This window comes from Orbicella franksi, chromosome 2 (genome assembly GCF_964199315.1).
Source record: "Orbicella franksi chromosome 2, jaOrbFran1.1, whole genome shotgun sequence".
NCBI classification, from domain to species: Eukaryota; Metazoa; Cnidaria; class Anthozoa; order Scleractinia; family Merulinidae; genus Orbicella; species Orbicella franksi.
Window position 1 is genome coordinate 7,184,559 of NC_138146.1, and position 11,642 is coordinate 7,196,200.

General features: G+C 39.5%; 1 protein-coding gene across 1 annotated transcript; it reads right to left on the reverse strand.

The window, feature by feature from the left end:
* Positions 1–4,991: 4,991 nt before the first annotated feature.
* On the reverse strand, positions 4,992–10,735 carry LOC145477934 (protein rolling stone-like). Its single transcript, XM_081455808.1, has 2 exons — positions 10,316–10,735; positions 4,992–6,059 (listed from the first exon to the last, which is right to left on the reverse strand). The coding sequence occupies exons 1-2, from the start codon at positions 10,400–10,402 to the stop codon at positions 5,289–5,291; spliced, it is 858 nt and encodes a 285-aa protein (XP_081311934.1). The 5' UTR covers positions 10,403–10,735; the 3' UTR covers positions 4,992–5,288.
* Positions 10,736–11,642: the final 907 nt, after the last annotated feature.

Below are 11,642 nucleotides of genomic sequence, written 5' to 3' on the forward strand. Positions count from 1 at the left end.
CGTAAAAAGTATGTTCTGCAAAAACGGAACAAAATATAGTTCTTATGACTGCCATAACTTGGAACAGATAGTGCTTTCCCTGGTAACTTCATCCATGTTATCCATTTTATCTAGATTGGTTCATTCAAATTGCTATCATCTATTTGACACCTTGTTTTCCCGTTTTTGATAACCTTGTTCCTGTCTTATCCCTCTCATTGTTTTCCTTCCTTTTGTGCTTATTTTTTCTAAGCAAGGAAAACATCATAAATTACCAACCAGGCAAATGGCGGAAATTGTGAAGTTCATCATGCCCGTTCTTATCTGTTCAAGACTTACACATTTTCTCGCTTTAGGAAATGTTCATTGCTCGCCGACTGAACTTCAGCCTCAATTCATAAAAGCAAACAAAGCCTTGCTACGTGCCTCGCCGCCTTCAAATCCTTTTTATTCAGAGATATCTCTAAAAACGGGAGGACTTTGCTGTCACCGACGCGAGCCCGTCGTCTCGATGTATTTCTGGAAGGTTTTCTAACGCAGGCGCATGTATTTTTGAGGAAACGGACGTTTTGACAAGAAAAACAGTTGTGCTTGGAATTCTTGAATCTTCTCTTCTGGACGAGTTAATCATTCTGTGTGGACCGTTTTTGAAGTTTTGGTTTTTTAAAGCTCAGGGATACCAGAATTACATATTTTGATTCTTTTGGGTGTAGCTTTGCATGATCTATTTGTGGGCCTACGTTTGTTTAATTTGAGACACACATTCGCTTGTTGTTTGCCTTTAAAGCCAAAAGCAAATAGAAGCTAATTTGAAAAAGAGATTCAAGAATTTCAGTTTTAACCTTTCGTTTTTCCTCCGAAGTTTTTTAAAAAGGAGGCTGACTAGAGACAAAACCTGTGGGATAGAAAATCAAGAGAAAATTACTATTACTACAACTACTAATAATATAATGAAAAGCCAAAGGTTCCGAAATATAGTCACAAAAAAAAAGCTACTACAGCCACTACAAAAGAACAAAAGGAAAATCCAAAATAAATTCTCCATAAAGCAAAAAACTCTCTGCTCATTTTGTTTGTTTTTTCTTTGTTTTTTCTTTTTTTTTTTTTATCGGTTGCAAAGTAAATTTCTTTTGAAGTTGATATATAATACACAATAGGGTTTCAAAGTACTTTTTACCTGCAAACTCGCTATAAACTAAATAATGCGCTTTGTAATTTCGTTTGCAGGTGAATATACCAGTACAACGGATAACAGAATGACGTCTCAGTTTCTCAGCTAACTAAAGGCTATAACGAAGTAGATAATAAAAGCTGATACGTTTTATTTTAAATTTAACCCTCAGGGGAAAAATGTATTTGGAAATAACGAAATGTTTTTCAACGCAATGCGCTACAAGTAAACTGATTCACTTGCAAAATAGCCCAGGATTGAAAACCTTCTCTTCAAACCTCGATAATGAATGCATTATTTTTTTTAGAAGAGGACTTAAAGAAAATCTTGTGTATCAAGCTGCCGATTTTTCTCTTTTACGTTATCTTTGTTTTCAATAATGTTCCATATAAATAAACTTGTTTGTACTTACTATATACCGCTCTACTCCTCCTACAAACCCATCGTTTCAGGCTCGATGCAAATACTGTAGTGGTGTTGTCTTGGTAAAAACTCAAAACTTAGTGAAGGGTTATTAAATGCATTAATTAGTTTAGCGGTCTGTAACCTTATCTCGATTTTTATTCGCTTGCTTCTGACAGATTTAACAAAATGATTTGGAATTGCGTTCTCTAGTATTGATAAGGTTTTCACAGGGAAAGGCAAACCGTTAGTTCTACTACAAAAAAGCAATGATCTTACATGGGCAAAACAAATTCAGTTTAACTGAGATCCCAAGGGATTTGGGTTTGAAATTAACTCGAAATTCTGGCCGTATCTCAGTCATAATCCGGCCTCATTAACAAGTAATCAGTTTATTTCCCGTATACAGCAAAAGGGCACATCTTTCTGTAACACCTTGTGACAAACTTTCGCCACGTATAACATCGACTTCGTTATGGTACAAAGCAGAGATTGACTTCGTTCGCCATTTTTACCACTGTTATTTTTGCAGATATTGACAACAACCCAGTAACACGTTTCAAATCGATCCCTTGTAGTGCAGCTGAGGTGACAAGGGCCTTCCTGAAAAATCTACGTCTGTCAAATGCAAATGTCAATAGCTGTTAATTTCCCAGCCATGTTGAATGCGCTTGCAAAAAACGCGCAATCGCCTTGAGCGTCGATCAATATAAATTCGCCAATGCAAAGATTCAGTGGTAGCTGTATTACAGACTGCTGGGGGAGAAAATTCCTCTAACCCGTTACTCAGGGCAGCCAGTATGCTTTTGAAATTTGTTGTGATTATTAGTTAACTTGATGTAATTAATGTTGGGTATGACTAAAAATGTTGTCGTTGTTTTTGTCGCTTTTGTTGTGCAAATTTTTACAAGTGAATAAGATACAGCCTACACGCACAATAGGCATGCATGTGGTGTGTTGAACAAAGGAATACGGTGTTTTAGGGAGAGCGCAGTCTCGATCGCCTCATAGCTAGAAAAGAAAACGCTCACTGTCCGATACAACTGGAAAGACTGTTGATCATAATTATTTTAAAACAGAAGGGTTGAGGGCACGGCTTCCTGGCCCCTGGCCCCAGTCCGCTCATGTTTAGATATCAGTCTATATAGCCCTCGAGAGGTTGCTACTGTGAAGAGCTAATGCAAACTACAACGGAAACATCACGGCTTAGGGCTGGTTCACACTTTGACATGAGCATAAACATAAGCATAAGAAAAATATGTGTGAACCGGGGTACATAAGCATAAGCATAAGGATGGCTATTGCGCAGGCGCAGTTCACCTCTCAGGAATCAAAGATGGCGGATAACGAAGTCGATTGTTGGATATTGTTGCTTATGTTTATGCTTACGCTTATGCTTATGTCAAAGTGTGATTGGATTGATTGGATTGTTGCTGCTGTTAAGCCGTAGGAATCGAAGAAGATTGCTTATGCAAAGACAAACACAAAGAAACCGAGAAAGGTCTGGATAAGAGACATTTTTACGAGAAGAAAGACACAAGGCGATATATTATAACCTTGTACATGAATTAAAACTGGGAGACAGAGATTTTATTTTGTCGTACAAACAAGAATAATTGCGGACAGATTAATTCGGCCAACTTTTCCTTCACCTGCGTCGCCATGTTTTCAGCTGACAGATTCTGACAGAGCGGGCCTGGATTTTATTTTTGTGTATTCCGCTGACAAGAAAACTCTTTATGCTTACGCTTATGCTTATGTATGCCCGGCTCACACTCAAGTATTCACAACATAAGTATAAGCATAAGCATAAGAAAACGGATCGAAAATGTTCCATTCCTTGTGCCTATGCGTATGCTTATGCCTATGCTTATGCTTATGCTTATGCTTATGCTTATGCTTATGCTTATGCTTATGCTTATGCTTATGCTTATGCTTATGCTTATGCTTATGCTTATGTAACCCCGGTTCACACATATTTTTCTTCTGCTTATGTTTATGCTTACGCTTATGCTTATGTCAAAGTGTGAACCAGCCCTTAGTCACAAAGAAATTTACATAACTGGCTCAAAATTTTGCACGCAATTTCCAGTTATAACTCATAACTACGCAACGCTGGTTTTCATTGGCGACGAATTCTGAGTCGGAGTCGTAAGAGAGCTTGCGACGTAGTGAAAATCAAAAATCGGAGTCACAGGCTCGACGGAGTCCGAGTCGGGAAATCAGAACGTTCCTATTTCTCCCTACTCCGTCGCTTATGATCCAGTGAAAACTAAATTGTCGGAGTCGGAAGCAGAAGTGGAAGGACAAACCAATCACAAGGCCCGAAATCGAGCGCTAGCATTGTGATTGGTTTATTCGTCCGCTTCCTACCGGTATTCCGATCCCTATAATCTAGTTGTCACTAGATCATAAGCGACGGTGTCATAAGCGGAATCGATATTCTGCTTACGATCACTCCGTTCAGGTTTGATTTTCACCAGATCGTATCGCTCTGTACCTCTGATTATGACTCAGCCTACGACTCCATCGCTAGCGAAAACCAGCGAAAAGTTCCCGAGAAATGTGTGTGCGAGTTCCAGATTATTTTGACCGTTTATTTTTCTGTGATTCGGTAATGGTTCTCATTATTTCGTCTTTAGTTTTGACTTTTCCCAAATTTCACGATTCAACAGCAACAACAACAACAACAACAACAATCCTTTATTTAAACACGATTTGATTTAAAGCAATAGGTTTGCTTATCAGTGGGGTCTTGTATCTAACTAAAAAATTAACAAAAACAGAAATATGTACAGTAATAATACAATGAAATCCCGATTTTTCGAACCTCCAAGGGAAACGAAAATTGGTTTAAGAAAAACATCGGATAGTTCGAGAAATCGGTGTTCGACTTGACTTTTTCTTCGCAATTTTTTTTGCACCAAGAGGGGATGAAGGGCAAGAGAGCTAATTCCCCATATTTGACTTATTTCTAAGATGTTATTTTTAGATAAGGTATCCAGTCCTTCCGCAGTTGATGTTACCACGCGCTTTTCGTACTGTCCCTTGAGCTTTCCGCGTAAGTCAAATTTGTCTCACAGCAATGGCTATTCCTATGCCTTCCCGGGAATTCTGAAGTCGGGAGTGATCTAAAAAGAGCTTGAGAGGGATTATAAAGGAATAATGCCTAAATGGGAAATTAACTAAACTCTCTTACGTTCCTTAATTCTTTCTTGTTTGGAGTTTTGGGTACGTTAGGGCAGCTTACTACAGACGATAGGGCATAAAAAAGCCCAACCTTAATTCTTTTACAAAATGTCCCAAGATCTTGTTTTGTAATGCCCGTTACCATATTGAACAATATTGATAGGTGGTCAAAATGAGCTTGGGAAGGATGAAGAGACAAACCAATGAAAAAGGTATACATGACAACTTGTAAGATAACTAATTGTATATAATACAATTTTTTTAATACCAAAAAACAAAAAATACAGCTAACTAATCCGAAGAAGGATTTGGTGCATACGGAATAATTTTACTAGTCCACTCTTTTATGGAAGAAACATTGCTATATCTTTAACTCTTCAAAGCATATTGCCCCTATTTATACTCTTGTCTACAACTGCTGTAAAGCTATATTTCAATTGGGCTCCCAACATGGCAGTTGTAAGAACTACTGGCGTTAACATAGCTAAAGTTTCCTAATACGTGACATGGTAAAACTATACGTCACTGTTCTACGGTAACATGTGAACTATTTACCGTTTTTAGTTTTGATCCAAACTCGCAGTCTATAGAAACCAAACATGGCGCTTTGAAACAAGGGAAGACCAATAAAGAAAAGGCACAGCTGTGATACAGCGGCGAGGATTGGTCTCCCTGTGTAGTCCGTCTGAGGGTAAATATAGTTGGGCCCACCAGCCGCCCAGTAAATCACTGTAAACATGACATAGACTATGCAGTAGAGCATTGGGTAGATAACATGAAACAAACGCACGGGTATGGAACTTAGCATGGTATCGCCGACCATTACAATGGAGTTGACTCCGTGGAGAATAACTGTGACAGGGCGCACCCCTTTATCTGCATTAAATAACAACAACCAGAAAGATAAGGTCACCATAATAGCAGCCACGGAGGCGATATTGTAAATCACCCACAGTGCTTCGTGAAACCAAGCCATTGGAAGAGCCCGTAATGCTTCAAAGGCGTCCGATGTGAAATGCATTTCAACAATATCATTAACGCTTCCATCGGAATCTGCAGCACATTTTGCTTTGGACGCCGAATTTGCCTCGCCATTTTTCATCTGGTCGCTTGCCATCTTTCCTGCAGGCTTCCGTTCTCTCTTGTAGTGGATGGCCGTTACTATGGTGGCACAAATGAAGTACACCGTTACAACGAGGAAGCTCCAGTTACTCAGCCAAAGAAACCAATTTTTACGAATTAGGCTTGAAATCATCCAGCCGGTACAGAAGGCGGCAATGGCGAAGCGATACATCAGTACGATTAACACACCAAACCACTAAAAAGTAAAGACGGACAAATTCAGTTATTTAACTAAATGTTTGTAATCCCTAAAAAAGCAACCGTGGCTGCGTGGCACAGTCTATACAGTTCTAAAGTTATAAATGGTGATAAAATAAAGCCAAAATAAATTCAGTCATATAGCGGACGTTTCGGGCCTTGCCCATCCTCAGTCCTTAGTTTTGAAAACTTAGCTCTGAGGAAGGGCTAGGCCCGAAACGTCTGCTGCTATAGAACTGAGTTTATTTTGGCACTATTTATAACATTTGAAATACTTTTTTTTTGGTCGAGAACATTGTCTTAACTGAGTCGCTTCTATTTATATAGGATATGCGACTAAGTGTACTGAATTATTTATTAATCGAAATCAAAATAGAATAACAAACATACAGTAGGCGATTAATTTATTAACATTAAACACAGCAGCAAGGTCCAGCCTAGCTGGGGAGTTGCGACAATGACACATTTTATACGTGCTAACAAAACCAACATGCATGCTATCCATGCAATCAATACATATTTATTTAGTAGATTAAACGCTGTGCATTCTTCCGTGTACTAAACCGCTCATTTCTAAAGAACGTGAAAATTAAAATCATTATATTATAGATTGATAAATGTATTGATATATGAAAAACAAAATAGACGACAAATCTCTAATTTTTCTGCACAGAGATTCTCTCGGGATATGCGATCGATGTCGCCAAAGTATGTCTGCCTTGTGTATGAAAGGAATAAGCGATACGATCTGTGCAGTTAAAAAAACAAAACAAAACAAAAACAAAAAAACTCACTTCTCTCACCCAATTGCAACGCTACCCAACGTAACTACTCGAATCAAATCAAACATTCCGTTAAACGACTGGGTTCGACTAAGGTCGGTAGTGGAAGGCAATCGAACGATCACACACACACACACACACACACACACACACAAATTATTAGAGCAATCAACTTTTGTGTTTGATTTTGTTCAAATTGCCAAGCTCAATCGTTCGATTAAGTTCCATTAAGTTCGATTAAGTTCGATTACTGAACAGTTCGAGAAGTGTCTGTCCACGTGGTCTTATTTATATAAATTAGTATGTTTATATAATTTGGTATAAATCTACTAGCGTTCTATCGCGAATGCATATGCCGTTTTCTGATTGGGTACGCTACTCACTCTCTATTGTGGTAGATAGGGAGTAGCTCAGCAGTGTGCGGTCGTTCCAAAATAACGGTCGCTTCTTTGCGTTTTCCAGGTTTCTGTGAAAAGAATTTGGATGAGGTTTTGAACGACCAGTAGATTTAAACTAAAACAATTTTGAGCTCTCGGTTTCTATCGCGTGATAGTTGACGAGGGCGCAGTTCGATTAAGTTCGGGCTGCGCCTTCGTCAACTATCACCTTATAGAAATCTCGAGCTCATAATCTAATTGTTTCATAGAAACACGATTTTCAACCAATCAACGCGCGTATCATGTTTTCTTTGTGTTATTTTCTAACAATTTTTGGTAACGCAACACACTGGGAGCAGAGGAGTCATATTTGACCGTATTTCTAGTTAAATTCACTGTTCAATTGTAGCCTGATTCTCAGACGTCCGAGGTCGTTCGCGGCCCCTCTCTCCCTCTCCCGTCTGATATACTCTGTGCGAGATCGTGTTCATGACGTCAAAGCACCTATTGTATAGTAAGGGCCAGTCACAACACACGTAAGAAATGAAGCGTGGAAAAGTCAACAAATCAATTTCACGCGGGTTCTTCCTTGATCAGATTTTGCCAAAGCGAAGATTACTTAGCAATGCTTTTAATTTCTACGTCGAAGATAGCCGTCTTATCTCGGACGAGCTCGATTCAGTGCTTGTTCTGCGCTGAATTTCTCGAAACAAGCGATAGAATAGCGGTTTTTGGGCGCTTTGCGAGGAACTCTGCAAGATATTTAGGCGGTGAGTTACAAACTTCAAACGAGAACTTGCAATATTGCAAAAGAAAATGCTACCCAAAGTTGAAAAAGATCGAAAAAAATGATGTTAAATTTCAAAAGTCTCGAGGACGAGTCGAGGGCAGAAATGCCTAAAAACAACGTGGTTCGCATAAAGCGGAGATTGAGTCGAGATCAAACTCAGGAGGTATCTGTCGCGAGATCGCTGGAAGCGAAGCCCGTGAAGAAAGCTCTATTTCCTACAAATCCACCTCAAGATGAAACAAGGTTTCCTTCGATCACCAGTATTACCGGTGAGGGAGATTACAAGTCTGACAGGGTTACCTCCTGCAGTTTCGATGGTTGGACATACAGCAGTAAGGCACTCAGGTGTTCCTGTAGTTGTGCGGGCATTTCCAGCATGTGTAAACATTGGGAGGAATTTCTTCTCACCTCCACCAGACGAACTTGGTTCAGTGTCCAACAGCTTTTGTACAGGTGTGGAAAATTCCTAAATTGAAGTCCCTTTCTGCGTTTTTTAAGTTAAATAATATTCACGTAATATTCGATCATGGCTTGTTTTGCTCGAAAAGGAATAAAGAAAATGGTACATTTTTGTTTGACATAAGTGAATATGAAATGCTTCTCCTTAAGTATCATTATAATAAACTGTATTTAGCGATGTATTTGGCTGTAAGTGTGAGTACATAATGAATTTGTGAAAAACAAAACTATTTTAAGCACAGAATATTTCGACAAATACTTTTCATACAAAGGTCCGGTTTTTCCAGGAAACCTTCGCCACCGACCATTTCCTAGTAAGGACTCCGGCGACGAAAATATCACGGAGCACTCTCCTTTCTCAATCTTCAGATCCAGAGCCTTATCTTCTCCTATCGAGTCGGCTGGTATACCAAATTTCCGTAACAAATTTGTTTGATCTTCCATAAGGCTCACTAGAGGAGATATCACAATTATCATTGGGTTCGCTTCAAATCCACCGTGGCCTAGTGATTTCGGCGTGAATTAAAGGAGCCATCTGGAACACAAGCGACTTTCCGAATCCCGTTGGCAAGTTAAGAAGGACATAAATACCACAAACAAACATTTTGAGCGCTTTGAACTGTTTAGAGAACAGTTTTTCCACGCCAAAACTTGGAAAGCGTTCAAGTTTTCACAGCCGATTCGAAACCTTTTTGAATAACATTCCGCACATTCCACACTCGGGATGTGGTACATCCGCTCTGATTGGTGAAAATTGACAATGGCTCTGACGTCATGAACACAACCTCGCACAGAGTGTATCAGACGGGAGAGGAGAGAGGGGTAGCGAACGACCTCGGACGTCTGAGAATCAGGCTACGTACAATTGTAGCCCGAATCGATCTGTTGTTGATTCAAATCACTAAGTGATCGAACTGTAAACACGCGTCTCTTAAAATCCCGTCCTGTCCTCACGACGAATACCGCATACAGAAATGACTGTGGGTTATCCCTCGTGGTGACTAACAGTGACTAACAGTAAGAAAAGAGACGAGGGATGAAAGCTTTATCTTGGTCAAATTTTGAATCGCCCGTAAATCTTTACGGTGAATATTAATTTCACTGGAAATACGGTCAAATATGACTCCTCTGCTTCCTGTGCGCAACATCAAACAGTGGTTTTCCTGTTGTTGCCTCGTCACGCGATTTCTTTTGCATTCTTTTGAAATAGACGGCTTTCTCAGTTACGTTTCTGTGCATCATGGGATCTAAAAATCACAATCCAGTTAAGAAACTAAATCCTTCTTCCAGTAATTAGAAGGAAACAGTACATTTCTGGTTGTCAACTTTTGCAATGCAAATTTACGATCGTAATCATCATGCACTGATGTGTATCGTCATTTGCATAGCATTGTTTACACGTGAAAAACGTTCCGTTCGGTTCGGCTTAACCCCGCGAACTGCTCAGAGGAATTTGCCAAAGAACAATCCAAAACTGTAAATTTTTGACTAACCCTAACCCTGAGGGTTTTGACAATTTATCGCCAAGATTAAGGCTAGTTTACAAAAACAACTTAAAAGTCGCATATAAGCCCCGAAAGACAGCACTTAAATGTAATTTCAACATCAATCTCTGGAATATTGTTTACCTTAATCAGAGTTATAAATGCTACTTGAAGCCTGTCGAAATCTCTCAAATCCGGGCAGATTGCCAAATATGCTACAGTAATGGAATCATACGCATCTTGCTTCACAGATGCCTCGCTTGTTTGAACTAAAGCCCGTGTAGTCTACAGGTATTTGCATCCTAACATTCCTTCCTTATGTAGTCATATTTAATTACGGTGTATTGAAGATCAAAACTTACAGGAGATTGTGCGAAATCCTCGGCGTTTGGATGCAGCAAACGAAACTGAACCAGACGAAATTCGTCCCGAAGTATACCCCAGCACATTTTCTCAAAGAAACCTCACTCTCTGATCAGTTCAACTCTTCTCCGAATCTCGAATTGCTAGTAGACCACAATGGGCTTACTGTGTAATTACGAATTCAGGGTAGGGTGTCCGTTGCCAGAGGTCATGCCACACAATGCCCAAAAAGAGCTTCGACATGATTCATGCATGAAGTGAATGATTCGCACGCGTCGAATCTTACTATTACTGCTTACCATTCGCTTTTGGGCAGCTCTTACGTTTTCTAGGGTGCCATGCATACAAAACTCCGATGGTACAGACCGGTAGAAAATGATTCATCTCGTACATTACTGATGTGTAATATCCCGGGGGGGGGGGGGGGTTGTACTTTGGGAATTTCTAGGTGGGGATGTGCTGCTGAGACCCTGGAACCCTTAGTCTATACCAGAGCTAGTTCAGCTGAATTTTGCTACCCTATACTACAGTAAACTCCCCAAATCCCAGCATGTATCGACACTATTGAGGCTGATTTGCGTAAATTTAAACTCGCCGATTTGATTTTTTTAATATTATATAGTAATATAAATATAATATATAATAGTATATAGTAAACTGCTTGAAAACCATACCCTTCACAGCGGCACATACCTATATAGCCCATATATGGCAGAAGCCTCCCCCCCCCCCCCCTTCGGGTGTAACTCGGCTACTCTGAAAACTAGGAATTTTGCACATGCACTTGAAGTTAAGCATGGTTAAACAGCCTTCACAATTTTCTACTGTCTCGTTAGGGGTTTTCAGATAGAACTGAACATTCTCAAGTATATGAGAATACATGCATCGGCGTGTGTTCCAGGAGAGCATCGAGATGTACTCAAATGCAGGATACGTAGCCGTTGTTTAATAGACCTTTTCTAGGGTTTCTGACGCCATCTTGCGTAAATTGAGTAAATATAGTGGAAAAGTTAAAAGTTCGATGCCCAATAAGTTGAAAGTGATTGACTTTCTGCGTATTTTATGAGTTACAAGGAATCGCTTCCTTGTAACTTGGTCAAATTTGAAGAACATAGATTCGCTGCGAGGCAAAGAATTACACTTTTAATTTTTCATGCAAATGCCTAAAAAATGTACGTATGAGAAAAAAAAAAAATAAAAAAATAGAAGACCTCTATTGTTGCTTTTCTAGCGAGGCTATTTCCCTCAAATGCGATCAGTAAATTATTTTACCTATATCATTAGTTTTTAATTCATAGATACTTCAGAACTCGAATTTTCCGTGAC